The sequence below is a fragment of the Oncorhynchus kisutch genome, linkage group LG15, assembly GCF_002021735.2.
Source record: "Oncorhynchus kisutch isolate 150728-3 linkage group LG15, Okis_V2, whole genome shotgun sequence".
NCBI lineage: Eukaryota > Metazoa > Chordata > Actinopteri > Salmoniformes > Salmonidae > Oncorhynchus > Oncorhynchus kisutch.
Genome location: NC_034188.2, coordinates 18,935,949 through 18,955,125, shown reverse-complemented (window position 1 = coordinate 18,955,125; position 19,177 = coordinate 18,935,949). Strand labels below are relative to the sequence as shown.

The following is a 19,177-nucleotide window of genomic DNA, read 5'->3' as shown; positions in this document are numbered from 1 at the left end:
AGAAGGTAGTGTGAGGTGAGCGGGGGATGGAGGTAGTTTTAGTTGAGGGGGGATAGATGTAGTTTGAGGTGAGATGGAGGTAGATTGAGGTGAGCGGGGATGGAGGTAGTTTTTAGGCGAGGGGGGATAGCGGTAGTTTCAGGTGAGATGGAGGTAGATTGAGGTGAGATGGAGGTAGTTTGAGGTGAGCGGGATGGAGGTAGTTTTAGGTGAGGGGGGAATGTGGTTTGAGGTGAGATGGAGGTAGATTGAGTTGAGCGGGATGGAGGTAGTTTGAGGTGAGATGGAGGTAGATGGAGGTAGTTTGAGGTGAGGGGGGATGGAGGTAGTTTAGGTGAGGGAGATGGAGGTAAATGGCGGTAGTTTGAGGTGAGGGGGGATGGAGGTAGTTTGAGGTGAGGGGGATGGATGTAGTTTGAGGTGAGATTGGGTATTTTGAGGTGAGGGGAGATGGAGGTAGTTTGAGGTGAGTGGAGTAGTTTTGAGGTGAGGGGGGTATAGAGTAGTTTGAGGTGAGATGGAGGTAGATTGAGGTGAGGGGGATGGAGGTAGATTGAGGTGATATGGAGGTAGTTTGAGGTGAGGGGGATGGAGGTAGATTGAGGTGATATGGAGGTAGTTTGAGGTGAGGGAATGGAGGTAGATTGAGGTGATATGGAGGTAGTTTGAGATGAGGGTATGGAGTAGATTGAGGTGATATGGAGGTAGTTTGAGGTGAGGGGGATGGAGGTAGTTTGAGGTGAGCTAGATGGAGGTAGTTTTGAGGTGAGTGGGATGGAGGTAGTTTTTAGGTGAGCGGAGATGGAGGTAGTTTGAGGTGAGGGGGGATGGAGGTAGTTTGAGGTGAGGGGATGGAGGTAGTTTTAGGTGAGGGAGACGGAGGTAGTTTGAGATGAGATGAGGTAGTTTTAGGTGAGGGGGGTGGAGGTAGTTAAAGGTGAGGGGGGATAGAGGTAGATTTAGGTGAAGGGGGATGGAGGTAGTTTGAGGTGAGGGGGGATGGAGGTAGTTTGAGGTGAGGGGATGGAGGTAGTTTAGGTGAGGGGGATGGAGGAGATTGAGGTGATATGGAAGTAGTTTGAGGTGAGGGGGATAGAGGTAGATTGAGGTGATATGGAGGTAGTTTGAGGTGAGGGGAGATGGAGGTAGTTTGAGGTGAGATGGATGTAGTTTGAGGTGAGGGGGGATAGAGGTAGTTTTAGGTGAGGGGGATGATGTAGTTTGAGGTGAGATGGAGGTAGATTGGGGTGAAGGGGATGGAGGTAGATTGAGGTGATATGGAGGTAGTTTTGAGGTGAGGGGGATGAGGTAGATGAGGTGATAGGAGGTAGTTTGAGGTGAGGGAGGGGGATGGAGTAGATTGAGGTGATATGGAGGTAGTTTGAGGTGAGGGGATGGAGGAGATTGAGGTGATATGGAAGTAGTTTGAGGTGAGGGGGATAGAGGTAGATTGAGGTGATATGGAGGTAGTTTGAGGTGAGGGGAGATGGAGGTAGTTTGAGGTGAGCTGAGATGGAGGTAGTTTGAGGTGAGGTGGGATGGTAGGGCGAGTTTGAGGTAGAGCCCCGGAAAAGATGGAGGTAGTTTGACGTGAGGGGGGATGGAGGTCGTTTTACGGTGAGGGGGGATGGAGGTAGTTTAATGTGGGCGGGGGGGGGGGATAGAGGTAATTTAGGTGAGGGGGGGATGGAGGTATAGGTGCAGGTGAGGGAGATAGGTTTGAGGTGAGGGGGGGATGGAGGTAGGTTTAAGCTGTGAAGGGAGGATAGAGGTAGTTTTTAGGTGAGGGGAGATAGAGGTAGTTTGAGGTCAGGGAGATGGAGGTAGTTTGAGATGAGATGTAGGTAGTTTAGGTGAGGGGGATGGAGGTAGTGTGAGGTGAGCGGGGATTTTTTAATTTTTATTTTACCCTTTAACCAGGCAAGTCAGTTAAGAACACATTCTTATTTTCAATGACGGCCTAGGAACAGTGGGTTTAACTGCTGTACACGGGCAGAACGACAGCTTTGTACCTTGTCAGCTCAGGGGTTTGAACTCACAACCTCCGGTTACTAGTCTAACGCTCTAACCACTAGGCTACCCTACCGCCCTCACCTCAAACTACCTCTGGAGGTAGTTTTTAGGTGAGGGGGGGATAGATGTAGTTGGAGGTGAGATGGCAGGTAGATTGAGGTGAGCGGGGATGGAGGTAGTTTTAGGAGAGGGGGATAGATGTAGTTTGAAGGTGAGATGAAGGTAGATTGAGGTGAGATGGAGGTAGTTTGAGGTGAGCGGGGATGGAGGTAGTTTTAGGTGAGGGGGATAGATGTAGTTTGAGGTGAGATGGAGGTAGATTGAGGTGAGCGGGGGATGTAGGTAGTTTTAGGTGAGGGGGGATAGATGTAGTTTGAGGTGAGATGGAGGTAGATTGAGTTGAGCGGGGATGGAGGTAGTTTGAGGTGAGATGGAGGTAGATGGAGGTAGTTTGAGGTGAGGGGGGATGGAGGTGGTTTAAGGTGAGGGGAGATGGAGGTAAATGGCGGTAGTTTGAGGTGAGGGGAGATGAAGGTAGTTTTAGGTGAGGGGGATGGAGGTAGTTTGAGGTGAGATGGAGGTAGTTTGAGGTGAGGGGGGATGGATGTAGTGTGAGGTGAGATGGAACTATTTTGAGGTGAGGGGAGATGGAGGTAGTTTGAGGTGAGATGGAGGTAGTTTGAGGTGAGCGGGGATGGAGGTAGTTTTCGGTGAGGGGGGATAGATGTAGTTTGAGGTGAGATGGAGGTAGATTGAGTTGAGCGGGGATGGAGGTAGTTTGAGGTGAGATGGAGGTTAGATTGAGTTGAGGCGGGGATGGAGGTAGTTTGAGGTGAGACTGGAGGTAGATGGAGGTAGTTGAGGTGAGGGGGGATGGAGGTAGTTTAAGGTGAGGGGAGATGGAGGTAAATGGCGGTAGTTTGAGGTGAGGGGAGATGAATGTAGTTTTAGGTTGAGGGGGATGGAGGTAGTTTGAAGGTGAGATGAAGGTAGTTTGAGGTGAGGGGGGGGGTGGATGTAGTTTGAGGTGAGATGGAACTATTTTCAGGTGAGGGGAGATGGAGGTAGTTTGAGGTGAGATGGAGGTAGTTTGAGGGTGAGCGGGGATGGAGGTAGTTTTAGGTGAGGGGGGATAGATGTAGTTTGAGGTGATATGGAGATAGTTTTGAGGTGAGGGGGGTGGAGGTAGATTGAGGTGAGGGGGATGGAGGTAGATTGAGGTGATATGGAGGTAGTTTGAGGTGAGGGGGATGGAGGTAGATTGAGGTGATATGGAGGTAGTTTGAGGTGAGGGGGATGGAGGTAGATTGAGGTGATATGGAGGTAGTTTGAGGTGAGGGGATGGAGGTAGATTGAGGTGAAATGGAGGTAGTTTGAGGTGAGGGGAGATGGAGGTAGTTTGAGGTGAGCGGAGATGGAGATAGTTTGAGGTGAGGGGGGGATGGAGGTAGTTTAAGGTGAGGGGAGACGGAGGTAGTTTGAGATGAGATGTAGGTAGTTTTAGGTGAGGGGGGATGGAGGTAGTTTAAGGTGAGGGGGGATGGAGGTAGTTTTAGGTGAGGGGGGATAGATGTAGTTTGAGGTGAGATGGAGGTAGATTGAGGTGAGCGGGGATGGAGGTAGGTTTAGGTGAGGGGGGATGGAGGTAGTTTGAGGTGAGATGGAGGTAGATTGAGGTGAGTGGGGATGGAGGTAGTTTTAGGTGGAGGGGGGTGGAGGTAGTGTGAGGTGAGCGGGGATGGAGGGTAGTTTTAGGTGAGGGGGGATAGATGTAGTTTGAGGTGAGATGGAGGTAGATTGAGGTGAGCGGGGATGGAGGTAGTTTTAGGTGAGGGGGGATAGATGTCGTTTGAGGTGAGATGGAGGTAGATTGAGGTGAGATGGAGGTAGTTTGAGGTGAGCGGGGATGGAGGGTAGTTTTAGGTGAGGTGGGATAGATGTAGTTTGAGGTGAGATGGAGGTAGATTGAGGTGAGATGGAGGTAGTTTGAGGTGAGCGGGGATGGAGGTAGTTTTAGGTGAGGGGGGGATAGATGTAGTTGGAGGTGAGATGGAGGTAGATTGAGGTGAGCGGGGGATGGAGGTAGTTTTAGGAGAGGGGGGATAGATGTAGTTTGAGGTGAGATGAAGGTAGATTGAGGTGAGATGGAGGTAGTTTGAGGTGAGCGGGGATGGAGGTAGTTTTAGGTGAGGGGGATAGATGTAGTTTGAGGTGAGATGGAGGTAGATTGAGGTGAGCGGGGATGTAGGTAGTTTTAGGTGAGGGGGGATAGATGTAGTTTGAGGTGAGATGGAGGTAGATTGAGTTGAGCGGGGATGGAGGTAGTTTGAGGTGAGATGGAGGTAGATGGAGGTAGTTTGAGGTGAGGGGGGATGGAGGTGGTTTTAAGGTGAGGGGAGATGGAGGTAAATGGCGGGTAGTTTGAGGTGAGGGGAGATGAAGGTAGTTTTAGGTGAGGGGGATGGAGGTAGTAGTTTGAGGTGAGATGGAGGTAGTTTGAGGTGAGGGGGGATGGATGTAGTGTGAGGTGAGATGGAACTATTTTGAGGTGAGGGGAGATGGAGGTAGTTTGAGGTGAGATGGAGGTAGTTTGAGGTGAGCGGGGATGGAGGTAGTTTTCGGTGAGGGGGGATAGATGTAGTTTGAGGTGAGATGGAGGTAGATTGAGTTGAGCGGGGATGGAGGTAGTTTGAGGTGAGATGGAGGTAGATTGAGTTGAGCGGGGATGGAGGTAGTTTGAGGTGAGATGGAGGTAGATGGAGGTAGTTTGAGGTGAGGGGGGATGGAGGTAGTTTAAGGTGAGGGGAGATGGAGGTAAATGGCGGTAGTTTGAGGTGAGGGGAGATGAATGTAGTTTTAGGTGAGGGGGATGGAGGTAGTTTGAGGTGAGATGAAGGTAGTTTGAGGTGAGGGGGGGGTGGATGTAGTTTGAGGTGAGATGGAACTATTTTCAGGTGAGGGGAGATGGAGGTAGTTTGAGGTGAGATGGAGGTAGTTTGAGGTGAGCGGGGATGGAGGTAGTTTTAGGTGAGGGGGGATAGATGTAGTTTGAGGTGATATGGAGATAGTTTGAGGTGAGGGGGGTGGAGGTAGATTGAGGTGAGGGGGATGGAGGTAGATTGAGGTGATATGGAGGTAGTTTGAGGTGAGGGGATGGAGGTAGATTGAGGTGATATGGAGGTAGTTTGAGGTGAGGGGGATGGAGGTAGATTGAGGTGATATGGAGGTAGTTTGAGGTGAGGGGATGGAGGTAGATTGAGGTGAAATGGAGGTAGTTTGAGGTGAGGGGAGATGGAGGTAGTTTGAGGTGAGCGGAGATGGAGATAGTTTGAGGTGAGGGGGGGATGGAGGTAGTTTAAGGTGAGGGGAGACGGAGGTAGTTTGAGATGAGATGTAGGTAGTTTTAGGTGAGGGGGGATGGAGGTAGTTTAAGGTGAGGGGGGATGGAGGTAGTTTTAGGTGAGGGGGGATAGATGTAGTTTGAGGTGAGATGGAGGTAGATTGAGGTGAGCGGGGATGGAGGTAGGTTTAGGTGAGGGGGGATGGAGGTAGTTTGAGGTGAGATGGAGGTAGATTGAGGTGAGTGGGGATGGAGGTAGTTTTAGGTGAGGGGGGTGGAGGTAGTGTGAGGTGAGCGGGGATGGAGGTAGTTTTAGGTGAGGGGGGATAGATGTAGTTTGAGGTGAGATGGAGGTAGATTGAGGTGAGCGGGGATGGAGGTAGTTTTAGGTGAGGGGGGATAGATGTCGTTTGAGGTGAGATGGAGGTAGATTGAGGTGAGATGGAGGTAGTTTGAGGTGAGCGGGGATGGAGGTAGTTTTAGGTGAGGTGGGATAGATGTAGTTTGAGGTGAGATGGAGGTAGATTGAGGTGAGATGGAGGTAGTTTGAGGTGAGCGGGGATGGAGGTAGTTTTAGGTGAGGGGGGATAGATGTAGTTTGAGGTGAGATGGAGGTAGATTGAGTTGAGCGGGGATGGAGGTAGTTTGAGGTGAGATGGAGGTAGATGGAGGTAGTTTGAGGTGAGGGGGGATGGAGGTAGTTTAAGGTGAGGGGAGATGGAGGTAAATGGCGGTAGTTTGAGGTGAGGGGAGATGAAGGTAGTTTTAGGTGAGGGGGATGGAGGTAGTTTGAGGTGAGATGGAGGTAGTTTGAGGTGAGGGGGGATGGATGTAGTTTGAGGTGAGATGGAACTATTTTGAGGTGAGGGGAGATGGAGGTAGTTTGAGGTGAGATGGAGGTAGTTTGAGGTGAGCGGGGATGGAGGTAGTTTTAGGTGAGGGGGGATAGATGTAGTTTGAGGTGAGATGGAGGTAGATTGAGTTGAGCGGGGATGGAGGTAGTTTGAGGTGAGATGGAGGTAGATTGAGTTGAGCGGGGATGGAGGTAGTTTGAGGTGAGATGGAGGTAGATGGAGGTAGTTTGAGGTGAGGGGGGATGGAGGTAGTTTAAGGTGAGGGGAGATGGAGGTAAATGGCGGTAGTTTGAGGTGAGGGGAGATGAATGTAGTTTTAGGTGAGGGGGATGGAGGTAGTTTGAGGTGAGATGAAGGTAGTTTGAGGTGAGGGGGGGGTGGATGTAGTTTGAGGTGAGATGGAACTATTTTCAGGTGAGGGGAGATGGAGGTAGTTTGAGGTGAGATGGAGGTAGTTTGAGGTGAGCGGGGATGGAGGTAGTTTTAGGTGAGGGGGGATAGATGTAGTTTGAGGTGATATGGAGGTAGTTTGAGGTGAGGGGGGTGGAGGTAGATTGAGGTGAGGGGGATGGAGGTAGATTGAGGTGATATGGAGGTAGTTTGAGGTGAGGGGGATGGAGGTAGATTGAGGTGATATGGAGGTAGTTTGAGGTGAGGGGATGGAGGTAGATTGAGGTGATATGGAGGTAGTTTGAGGTGAGGGGATGGAGGTAGATTGAGGTGAAATGGAGGTAGTTTGAGGTGAGGGGAGATGGAGGTAGTTTGAGGTGAGCGGAGATGGAGATAGTTTGAGGTGAGGGGGGGATGGAGGTAGTTTAAGGTGAGGGGAGACGGAGGTAGTTTGAGATGAGATGTAGGTAGTTTTAGGTGAGGGGGGATGGAGGTAGTTTAAGGTGAGGGGGGATGGAGGTAGTTTTAGGTGAGGGGGGATAGATGTAGTTTGAGGTGAGATGGAGGTAGATTGAGGTGAGCGGGGATGGAGGTAGGTTTAGGTGAGGGGGGATGGAGGTAGTTTGAGGTGAGATGGAGGTAGATTGAGGTGAGTGGGGATGGAGGTAGTTTTAGGTGAGGGGGGTGGAGGTAGTGTGAGGTGAGCGGGGATGGAGGTAGTTTTAGGTGAGGGGGGATAGATGTAGTTTGAGGTGAGATGGAGGTAGATTGAGGTGAGCGGGGATGGAGGTAGTTTTAGGTGCGGGGGGATAGATGTCGTTTGAGGTGAGATGGAGGTAGATTGAGGTGAGATGGAGGTAGTTTGAGGTGAGCGGGGATGGAGGTAGTTTTAGGTGAGGTGGGATAGATGTAGTTTGAGGTGAGATGGAGGTAGATTGAGGTGAGTGGGGATGGAGGTAGTTTTAGGTGAGGGGGGATAGATGTAGTTTGAGGTGAGATGGAGGTAGATTGAGGTGAGATGGAGGTAGTTTGAGGTGAGCGGGGATGGAGGTAGTTTTAGGTGAGGGGGATAGATGTAGTTTGAGGTGAGATGGAGGTAGATTGAGTTGAGCGGGGATGGATGTAGTTTGAGGTGAGATGGAGGTAGATGGAGGTAGTTTGAGGTGAGGGGGGATGGAGGTAGTTTAAGGTGAGGGGAGATGGAGGTAAATGGCGGTAGTTTGAGGTGAGGGGAGATGAAGGTAGTTTTAGGTGAGGGGGATGGAGGTAGTTTGAGGTGAGATGGAGGTAGTTTGAGGTGAGGGGGGATGGATGTAGTTTGAGGTGAGATGGAACTATTTTGAGGTGAGGGGAGATGGAGGTAGTTTGAGGTGAGATGGAGGTAGTTTGAGGTGAGCGGGGATGGAGGTAGTTTTAGGTGAGGGGGGATAGATGTAGTTTGAGGTGAGATGGAGGTAGATTGAGTTGAGCGGGGATGGAGGTAGTTTGAGGTGAGATGGAGGTAGATTGAGTTGAGCGGGGATGGAGGTAGTTTGAGGTGAGATGGAGGTAGATGGAGGTAGTTTGAGGTGAGGGGGGATGGAGGTAGTTTAAGGTGAGGGGAGATGGAGGTAAATGGCGGTAGTTTGAGGTGAGGGGAGATGAATGTAGTTTTAGGTGAGGGGGATGGAGGTAGTTTGAGGTGAGATGAAGGTAGTTTGAGGTGAGGGGGGGGTGGATGTAGTTTGAGGTGAGATGGAACTATTTTCAGGTGAGGGGAGATGGAGGTAGTTTGAGGTGAGATGGAGGTAGATTGAGGTGAGTGGGGATGGAGGTAGTTTTAGGTGAGGGGGGTGGAGGTAGTGTGAGGTGAGCGGGGATGGAGGTAGTTTTAGGTGAGGGGGGATAGATGTAGTTTGAGGTGAGATGGAGGTAGATTGAGGTGAGCGGGGATGGAGGTAGTTTTAGGTGCGGGGGGATAGATGTCGTTTGAGGTGAGATGGAGGTAGATTGAGGTGAGATGGAGGTAGTTTGAGGTGAGCGGGGATGGAGGTAGTTTTAGGTGAGGTGGGATAGATGTAGTTTGAGGTGAGATGGAGGTAGATTGAGGTGAGTGGGGATGGAGGTAGTTTTAGGTGAGGGGGGATAGATGTAGTTTGAGGTGAGATGGAGGTAGATTGAGGTGAGATGGAGGTAGTTTGAGGTGAGCGGGGATGGAGGTAGTTTTAGGTGAGGGGGGATAGATGTAGTTTGAGGTGAGATGGAGGTAGATTGAGTTGAGCGGGGATGGAGGTAGTTTGAGGTGAGATGGAGGTAGATGGAGGTAGTTTGAGGTGAGGGGGGATGGAGGTAGTTTAAGGTGAGGGGAGATGGAGGTAAATGGCGGTAGTTTGAGGTGAGGGGAGATGAAGGTAGTTTTAGGTGAGGGGGATGGAGGTAGTTTGAGGTGAGATGGAGGTAGTTTGAGGTGAGGGGGGATGGATGTAGTTTGAGGTGAGATGGAACTATTTTGAGGTGAGGGGAGATGGAGGTAGTTTGAGGTGAGATGGAGGTAGTTTGAGGTGAGCGGGGATGGAGGTAGTTTTAGGTGAGGGGGGATAGATGTAGTTTGAGGTGAGATGGAGGTAGATTGAGTTGAGCGGGGATGGAGGTAGTTTGAGGTGAGATGGAGGTAGATTGAGTTGAGCGGGGATGGAGGTAGTTTGAGGTGAGATGGAGGTAGATGGAGGTAGTTTGAGGTGAGGGGGGATGGAGGTAGTTTAAGGTGAGGGGAGATGGAGGTAAATGGCGGTAGTTTGAGGTGAGGGGAGATGAATGTAGTTTTAGGTGAGGGGGATGGAGGTAGTTTGAGGTGAGATGAAGGTAGTTTGAGGTGAGGGGGGGGGTGGATGTAGTTTGAGGTGAGATGGAACTATTTTCAGGTGAGGGGAGATGGAGGTAGTTTGAGGTGAGATGGATGTAGTTTGAGGTGAGCGGGGATGGAGGTAGTTTTAGGTGAGGGGGGATAGATGTAGTTTGAGGTGATATGGAGGTAGTTTGAGGTGAGGGGGATGGAGGTAGATTGAGGTGAGGGGGATGGAGGTAGATTGAGGTGATATAGAGGTAGTTTGAGGTGAGGGGGGATGGAGGTAGATCGAGGTGATATGGAGGTAGTTTGAGGTGAGGGGGATAGAGGTAGATTGAGGTGATATGGAGGTAGTTTGAGGTGAGGGGATGGAGGTAGATTGAGGTGAAATGGAGGTAGTTTGAGGTGAGGGGAGATGGAGGTAGTTTGAGGTGAGCGGAGATGGAGATAGTTTGAGGTGAGGGGGGGATGGAGGTAGTTTAAGGTGAGGGGAGACGGAGGTAGTTTGAGATGAGATATGGAGGTAGTTTTAGGTGAGGGGGGATGGAGGTAGTTTAAGGTGAGGGGGGATGGAGGTAGTTTTAGGTGAGGGGGGATAGATGTAGTTTGAGGTGAGATGGAGGTAGATTGAGGTGAGCGGGGATGGAGGTAGGTTTAGGTGAGGGGGGATGGAGGTAGTTTGAGGTGAGATGGAGGTAGATTGAGGTGAGTGGGGATGGAGGTAGTTTTAGGTGAGGGGGGTGGAGGTAGTGTGAGGTGAGCGGGGATGGAGGTAGTTTCAGGTGAGGGGGGATAGATGTAGTTTGAGGTGAGATGGAGGTAGATTGAGGTGAGCGGGGATGGAGGTAGTTTTAGGTGAGGGGGGATAGATGTCGTTTGAGGTGAGATGGAGGTAGATTGAGGTGAGATGGAGGTAGTTTGAGGTGAGCGGGGATGGAGGTCGTTTTAGGTGAGGTGGGATAGATGTAGTTTGAGGTGAGATGGAGGTAGATTGAGGTGAGTGGGGATGGAGGTAGTTTTAGGTGAGGGGGGATAGATGTAGTTTGAGGTGAGATGGAGGTAGATTGAGGTGAGTGGGGATGGAGGTAGTTTGAGGTAAGGGGAAATGGAGGTAGTTTGAGGTGAGATGGAGGTAGTTTGAGGTGAGAGGAGATGGAGGTAGTTTGAGGTGGGAGATAGAGGTAGATGGAGTAGTTTGAGGTGAGGGGGGATCGAGGTAGTTTGAGGTGAAGGGGGTGTGGAGGTCATTTGTGGTGAGGGGAGATGGAGTTAATTTGAGGTGAGGGGGGATGGAGGTAGTTAGAGGTGAAGGGGGATGGAGGTAGTTTGAGGTGAGGGGGGATGGAGGTAGTTTGAGGTGAAGGGGGATGGAGGTCATTTGAGGTGAGGAGAGATGGAGGTAGTTTGAGGTGAGGAGAGATGGAGGTAGTTTGAGGTAAGGGGAAATGGAGGTAGTTTGAGGTGAGAGGAGATGGAGGTAGTTTGAGGTGGGAGATAGAGGTAGATGGAGTAGTTTGAGCTGAGGGGGGATCGAGGTAGTTTGAGGTGAAGGGTGTGTGGAGGTCATTTGTGGTGACGGGAGATGGAATTAATTTGAGGTGAGGGGGATGGAGGTAGTTTGAGGTGAAGGGGGATGGAGTTCATTTGAGGTGAGGGGGGATGGAGGATGGAGGTAGTTTGAGGTGAGGGGGAGCCTTAGGGTGTTTGAGTGTGTTAGCATAAGGCAAAGACTACATTGCAAGCGCTCCACAATCACCTTCTCATCTGTAATGCTCTTGCGCACATTGTCCAGGTAACCTGCAATGTCGTCTACGTTGGTGAAACGCAACAGGATGTGGGCAAAGTCCTCCTCACTGATGATAGGCAGGCCTTTGGAATAGGACAGGAACTCAATCTCAAGCACCTCTGTCTGCAAGTTGTCCATGAATCTGGGGAGGGGTGGAGAGGGAAACAGAGAAGGTTGAAGAGGGAGACAGAGAAGGGTGGAGAGGGAGAAAGAGAGGGGTGAAGAGGGAGACAGTGAGGAGAGGGAGGCAGAGAGGAGTGAAGAGGGAGATAGAGAGGGAAACAGAGGGAAACAGAGGGGTGGAGAAGGAGACAGAGGAGTGGATAGGGAGATAGCGAGGTGATGAGGGAGACAGAGTTGGAGAGGGAGACAGTGGGGAGTGAAGAGGGAGACAGAGAGCAGTGGGAGACAGCGAGGTGAAGAGGGAGACAGAGAGATGGAGAGGGAGACAGAAGTGAAGAGGGAGATAGAAGCACTGGTAATAGGTAATGCCACCACCAACTCACATACAGTACAGAGAGAAGGGACACTGGACTGGGTACCTGACTATAGCTACCACAATGAGTTAGGATGAGTATGATTAATTCAAATGTGCAAATTATTCTATAATTAGTAGAAATTACAATTGTGTATTGTACATTATATACATCGCACATTTGGAAAGCATTCGGAAAGTATTGAGACCCTTACTCAGTACTTTGTTCCAAATTATATATATATCTGACACTGCAAATGCAAGATGTAAGTTGGAGTTTTTGTACATTTCCCTACTTGCCTGTAAAAATCATCGAAGCCCAACTCTGCCTTTCCCTTTTTCCCGAAGAAATGAACCAGCAGGGTCGTGTCGGTCATATTTTCATCTATATTCTGGGAGGGAAAACAAATGTGTGATTTAGTCTGACTTCCATTCCTCATAAAGAAATGGACCACTTATGGCCGACCACGAGGACCATTTATCCACAAGGACCCAACCAAAATACATTTGACTCACACAAACACACACATGCTTGTACGTAGAAACATGCAGCCAAGTGCCACATACAGAGCTCTTGAACAACACAAATGCAGGCAAATGCTTTTATGCTCCCTTCATTGTCTAATATCAATGTGTAAATGTAGCACACTTCAGTCATTTTACAATTGACTATGTTAATGGTTCATATGTGGCTAGGAAACACAGGGAGACCAACGTTGAACTTCCAGCATTTTCCCTCCTCCTGACAGTTACACACGGTACTGAGCCATATCAGAGTCATGTTACACATGGTACTGAGCCATATCAGAGTCATGTTACACATGGTACTGAGCCATATCAGAGTCATGTTACACACGGTACTGAGCCATATCAGAGTCATGTTACACACGGTACTGAGCCATATCAGAGTCATGTTACACACGGTACTGAGCCATATCAGAGTCATGTTACACACGGTACTGAGCCATATCAGAGTCATGTTACACACGGTACTGAGCCATATCAGAGTCATGTTACACACGGTACTGAGCCATATCAGAGTCATGTTACACATGGTACTGAGCCATATCAGAGTCATCAACCAAACTAGGGGCCAACAACATAGTTTATCATCAATAACAAAAATAAATCAATATATTAAGCATGATCCATATCATGTGACATTTAAGACACAACATTACACAGACCTAATCAAGAGAACCCGTAAACATCTACAGGTTAAATAGGAAAGGGACACATCTGAAAACAAGACTTGTGTAGCTACCTCCAGGTCAGAAAAGAGAGCTTGGCTTGCCCCCTTTCTCAGAGCATCCCACATGCCCCGGGGCTCTAACTGCTGGGCCTCTTTTCTAAGGACCTGTGATGGTGGTAGAGCTGTTAGATGACGACAGAGCACATCTGGCAGATATTAACAGCATTAGCATCAGGCATTAGCATTAAACACACACAAAAACAGGCAAACAGACTGATGGACAGACAGAAGTAGAGATGGACAGAAGGACGGACAGACAGAACTAGAAACAGACAGATGAATAGACAAACAGACCGACCGACAGACAGGCAGACAGAGTATCTTTCAAATAGCCAACTGATTTGAACTGATTGACACTACTGAACTCCTCCTTGCAGTGACAACAGTAAAATAACTCTCTGACATCCAACCACCCAGCCAGGCAGTCTTAGACAGGACATGAGTGCTGAGAAGTCCTCACTGTCGGTATAGTAACCACATATCTAGGAAGTCTGTGAAAGACTGAAACACCCCATCCATAAAGCTGTGAGCTCTGCTCTGCACTGGGGCATGCAGCCTTCTGGCGAGGAATTCAGCCAAGACAGCTGCATATGTCCGAGACACACAGGGCGTGAAGGGTGAATTCATGACAGGTTTACAGTGTAACTGAATCCACTCAATCTGAATACATCATCGTTTGAACATAGCTGCTTGAACATAGCTGCTTGAACATAGCTGCTTGAACATAGCTGCTTGAACATAGCTGCTTGAACATAGCTGCTTGAACATAGCTGCTTGAACATAGCTGCGAGCTGAATGCAGGTTACGCTGTACTTTTCATCCACACTTGTGAAATGGGATCAGATTGTGATTAAATAAACATTTTGGAATGATATCTCTCTTTGTTCATTGTAGTTGATAGTGGCCCACCCTACCATGTCCCAGAGGTGGAGGCAGGTTACACCCTATCAATGAGAAAATGTTGCCACTCTTGTATAATCATGGGCAATTGAAACCATCCAATACATTTCAAGAATACAATGATTCTTTCAAATACAGCATCCCAAAGTGTCTGTGGAAGTCAGTGTCTTTTTCATCCAAGTGAATGTTATGTCTGGACTAGTGTGACATCAAACAAACAAGGCGGCTTCTCACCAGTGTGACCAACTCTCACTCAGTAAGGTCATGCAACAGTGAATTCCTTTACTCCTGCAGTCCTATTGATATAATAATGGAGAGTCTAGCATTATTACTCTTTGGTAACAGTACTAGTAATACTAGTTATATGAATGATAACATTACATGTACAGTTGAAGTCGGATGTTTACACACACCTTAGCCAAATACATTTAAATTCAGTTTTTCACAATTCCTGACATTTAATCCAAGGAAAAATTCCCTGTTTTAGGTCAGATTAGGATCACCACTTTATTTTAAGAATGTGAAATGTCAGAATAATAGTAGAGAGAATGATTTATTTCAGCTTTTATTTCTTCACATCACATTCTCAGTGGGTCAGAAGTTTACATACACTCAATTAGTATTTGGTAGCATTGCCTTTAAATTGTTTAACTTGGGTCAAACGGTTCAGGTAGCCTTCCACACGCTTCCCACAATAAGTTGGGTGAATTTTGGCCCATTCCTCCTGACAGAGCTGGTGTAACTGAGTCAGGTTTGTAGGCCTCCTTGCTCGCACACACTTTTTCAGTTCTGCCCACACTTTTTCTACGGGATTGAGGTTAGTGCTTTGTGATGGCCACTCCAATACCTTGACTTTGCTGTCCTTAAGCCATTTCGCCACAACTTTGGAAGTATGCTTGGGGTCATTGTCCATTTGGAAGACCCATTTGCGACCAAGCTTTAACTTCCTGACTGACGTCTTGAGCTGTTTTGCTTCAATATATCCACATAATTTTCCTCCTCATGGTGACATCTATTTTGTGAATTGCACCAGTCCCTCCAGCAGCAAAGCACCCCCACATCATGATGCTGCCACCCCCGTGCTTCACGGTTGGGATGGTGTTATTCGGGCTTGCAAGCGTCACCCTTTTTCCTCCAAACATAACAATGGTCATTATGGCCAAACAGTTCTATTTGTTTCATCAGACCAGTAGACATTTCTCCAAAAAGTATGATCTTTGTCCCCATGTGCAGTTGCAAACCGTATTCTGGCTTTTTTATGGTGGTTTTGAAGCAGTGGCCTCTTCCTTGCTGAGCAGCCTTTCAGGTTATGTCGATATAGGACCTGTTTTACTGTCGATATAGATACTTTTGTACCTGTTTCCTCAACAAAAGGTCCTTTGCTGTTGTTCTGGGATTGATTTGCACTTTTCACACCAAGTACGCTCAACTCTATGACACAGAACACGTCTCCTTCCTCAGCGGTATGACGGCTGCGTGGTCCCATGGTGTTTATACTTGCGTACAATTGTTTGTACAGATGAACGTGGTACTTTCAGGAGTTTGGAAATTGCTCCGAAGGATGAACCAGACTTGTGGAGTTCTACATTGATTTTTCTGAGGTCTTGGCTGATTTCTTTTGATTTTCCCATGATGTCAAGCAAAGAGGCGCTGAGTTTGAAGGTAGGCCTTGAAATACATCCACAGGTACACCTCCAATTGACTCAAATGATGTCAATTAGCCTATCAGAAGCTTCTAAAGCCATGACATAATTTTCTGGAATATTTCAAGCTGTTTAAAGGCACTGTCAACTTAGTGTATGTAAACTTCTGACCCACTGGAATTGTGATGCAGTGAATTATAAGTGAAATCATCTGTCTAAACAATTGTTGGAAAAATTACTTGTGTAATACAAAGTAGATGTCCTAACCGACTTGCCAAAACCATAGTTTGTTAACAAGAAATTTGTGGATTGATTGAAAAACAAGTTTTAATGACTCCAACCTAAGTGTATGTAAACTTCCGACTTCAACTGTAGGAGTGTTCACCATTCAATCAGGTTTTAGCTCCAGGACTTTCCTTGAAACAAATATTCCCAGTGAAACAGTTTTCCAGGGCCAACTTCTGCCTCCACCCACAGGTGAGCAAAACACTCTGTTGACAAGTGCAGATTTTTTTTACCTCATCCTTTCTGCCCTGGTTCTCGATGTCTCTCATGTCTCGACATCGCCTTGTTCAAAGGCACCACGAACAGCCAACCAGTGAGGGCCAGATCCTCTAACACATGTCCTCAAAATGAGTCTTGCTTCATTTCATAATATTTATTTATCTTGTTCTTTTTCCATGCCTGGCAGGGGAACGAGACAGTTGAGACAGCTGATAGAACATATCTTCCTCTGCGCTTCATCGCTCTTCACCAGAGGGAGATTCATGACTTGATCCCAGAGCTAATTACTAAGTCTTTAATGTACCGCTAGCCTCTCTCCATCTCGGCCCATTAAAAGAGTATGAAACGTTTGTAATTAGAATACACGGGTGGGGAAAGCCCAACCGCAGGCTTCAAGACATGCCTGTCATGTAGAGTTTGAAAAGATTTGCCTTTTGAACCATTCTCTGAGAGGATACCTTGAGTGATGCAGAACAAATCAAAACCAAGACACACCTTAACCCAACAGCTCTTAAAACAACCATCTCAAAAGCACGGGTTTTCTTCTTGCTAGCTGCAGCAGCACCCTTTTCTATGTGTCTGTGTTGAGACATTCATTCTAGCAGTACTAGCTCTATAGCTCTCACTGACTGGCACGCCGATCAGCATGGTCAAGCCCACCACAAAAGGTAACCCGAGACCAAATACCCCTTTTTAAGAAACTGTAAAAATAAAACATGGGGGTCCGGGAGGAATGCTGTCAGTCTTCAGATAAGGGCCTTTTGAAAAGGAACCCATCGCTCAGCCAGCCACTCTGACAGACAGCAGGCCAGTACATAAATCATCTGCTCTGCTGTGGCAGTCCAGCGGCACAGCCAGAGTTTGGACTGGACCCATTACGGCTGCATTGTCCTGGCTACCTCGCAGCTCGCATGACGCTCTGCTAACCTTGCACATGAGAAGGCCAAGATACAGTAATACCATCAATGCATTTAGCATGGAATGGCTTCCGTGGTTTTCATGCCCATTAGCTCACTTGGCTAAGTTACTAAAGTAGATTCCTTACATTTTTCATAAGCAAAATAGGCCACATGCAACAGGCTAGCCAAGAAGAAAACACATAACAGAAAGTGCAGATATTCTGGTGAGAGGGAGAATACATACTCTCTGTGCACGGGACTCCCGGTTCCCATACAGTTGTAAGTTCTATAAAATGCAAGGGAAAGATGGATGCGGGCATGCAAGATATAGAACCATGTTAGAGACAGGGTAGAGATGGAACCATGTTAGAGAGGGTAGAGGTAGAACCATGTTAGACATAGGGTAGAGATAGAACCATGTTAGAGATAGGGTAGAGATATAACCATGTTAGAGATATGGTAGAGATATAACCATGTTAGAGATAGGGTAGAGATATAACCATGTTAGAGATAGGGTAGAGATAGAACCATGTTAGAGATAGGATAGAGATAGAACCATGTTAGAGACAGGGTAGAGATAGAACCATGTTAGAGATAGGCTAGAGATAAAACCATGTTAGAGATAGGGTAGAGATATAACCATGTTAGAGATATGGTAGAGATAGAACCATGTTAGAGAAAGGATAGAGATATAACCATGTTAGAGATAGGGTAGAGATATAACCATGTTAGAGATAGGGTAGAGATAGAACCATGTTAGAGAAAGGATAGAGATAGAACCATGTTAGAGACAGGGTAGAGATAGAACCATGTTAGAGAGGGTAGAGGTAGAACCATGTTAGACATAGGGTAGAGATAGAACCATGTTAGAGATATAGTATAGATACAACCATTTTAGAGATAGGGTAGAGAGAGAACCATGTTAGAAAGGGTAGAGATAGAACCATGTTAGAGATAGGGTAGAGATAGAACCATGTTAGAGATAGAACCATTTTAGAGATAGAGTAGAGATACAACCATGTTAGGGAAAGGGTAGAGTTAGAACCATGTTAGAGATAGGGTAGAGATAGAACCATGTTAGAGATAGAACCATGTTAGAGATAGAGTAGAGATAAAACCATGTTAGGGAAAGGGTAGAGATAGAACCATGTTAGAGATAGAGTATAGATACAACCATTTTAGAGATAGGGTAGAGAAAGAACCATGTTAGAGAGGGTAGAGATAGAACCATGTTAGAGATAGAACCATGTTAGAGATAGGGTAGAGAGAGAACCATGTTAGAGATAGGGTAGAGATAGAACCATGTTAGAGATAGAGTAGAGATAAAACCATGTTAGGGAAAGGGTAGAGATAGAACCATGTTAGAGATAGGGTAGAGATAGAACCATTTTAGAGATATGGAGTAGAAATAGAACTATGTTAGAACATGCAGGGAAGACTGTCCATTGTTCAAAGGAGTCTTCAACAATACAGGACACTATCACAAAACATTTCAGAGTCTATCAATCTAAAGACTTTACATTAATTTGAATGTAAACATTTCCAAAAATGTACACTCCTTTCATTGGTTCACTGAATAAGACTAATCCTGTTGTACTGTTGATGTGATAGGACCTCACTCAGATAGTCTGTCTTATCATTGTGATCAAATCCTGGTGTTACATCCACCATACTGTCTACCTACAGCCTACCACATTAACCATGTCTGTCTACAGTCTACCACATCCACCATACTGTCTGTCTACAGTCTACCACATCCACCATAATGTCTGTCAACAGTCTACCACATCCACCATGCGGTCTGTCTACAGTCTACCACATCCAACATACCGACTGTCTACAGTCTACCACATCCACCATAATATCTGTCTACAGTCTACCACATCCACCATGCGGTCTGTCTACAGTCTACCACATTCACCATAATGTCTTTCAACAGTCTACAGCTCAAACACTTTCTCCCTGACTTCCATACTTCCTGCAGGACAATTTTATTGTTCCAAACTTTAAATGTATAATGGGGAAACATTGCTCTTCGTAATTTCTATCTAACTGAACTTTACAGGAATTAATACCTAGAATGAATGCATGGCCTAAATGCGGAGAATATTCCAGAAAGAAATGCCTCTCCTTACCAGCTTGTCAGACCTTGGAGCACCATCATCTGCTTCTTTTCTATCCTTTTTCTTACGGAAGATTTCCTCAAGCTGGTTAGAAGACAGAAGATGTTCCAATGTTATTCAGACTTCCTTCACTAACCAAAGGAACCATCCTTCTCATTTAACCTTAAGATAATT

General features: G+C 47.2%; 1 protein-coding gene across 4 annotated transcripts in view; it reads right to left on the bottom strand.

Moving 5' to 3' along the window:
• Positions 1-19,177, bottom strand: part of micu3b (mitochondrial calcium uptake family, member 3b) — a 69,787-nt gene that overhangs the window by 40,721 nt on the left and 9,889 nt on the right. Inside the window, exons 7-11 of one of the 4 annotated variants that reach the window (XM_020502070.2) lie at positions 19,016-19,087; positions 17,125-17,166; positions 12,947-13,039; positions 11,983-12,074; positions 11,178-11,349 (exon numbers count right to left, since the gene is read on the bottom strand). In XM_020502070.2, the coding sequence (XP_020357659.1) occupies positions 11,178-11,349; positions 11,983-12,074; positions 12,947-13,039; positions 17,125-17,166; positions 19,016-19,087 (471 nt within the window). The remainder of the gene's footprint in view (positions 1-11,177; positions 11,350-11,982; positions 12,075-12,946; positions 13,040-17,124; positions 17,167-19,015; positions 19,088-19,177) is intronic. The other 3 variants (XM_031789798.1, XM_020502071.2, XM_020502072.2) reach the window with 3 other exon arrangements.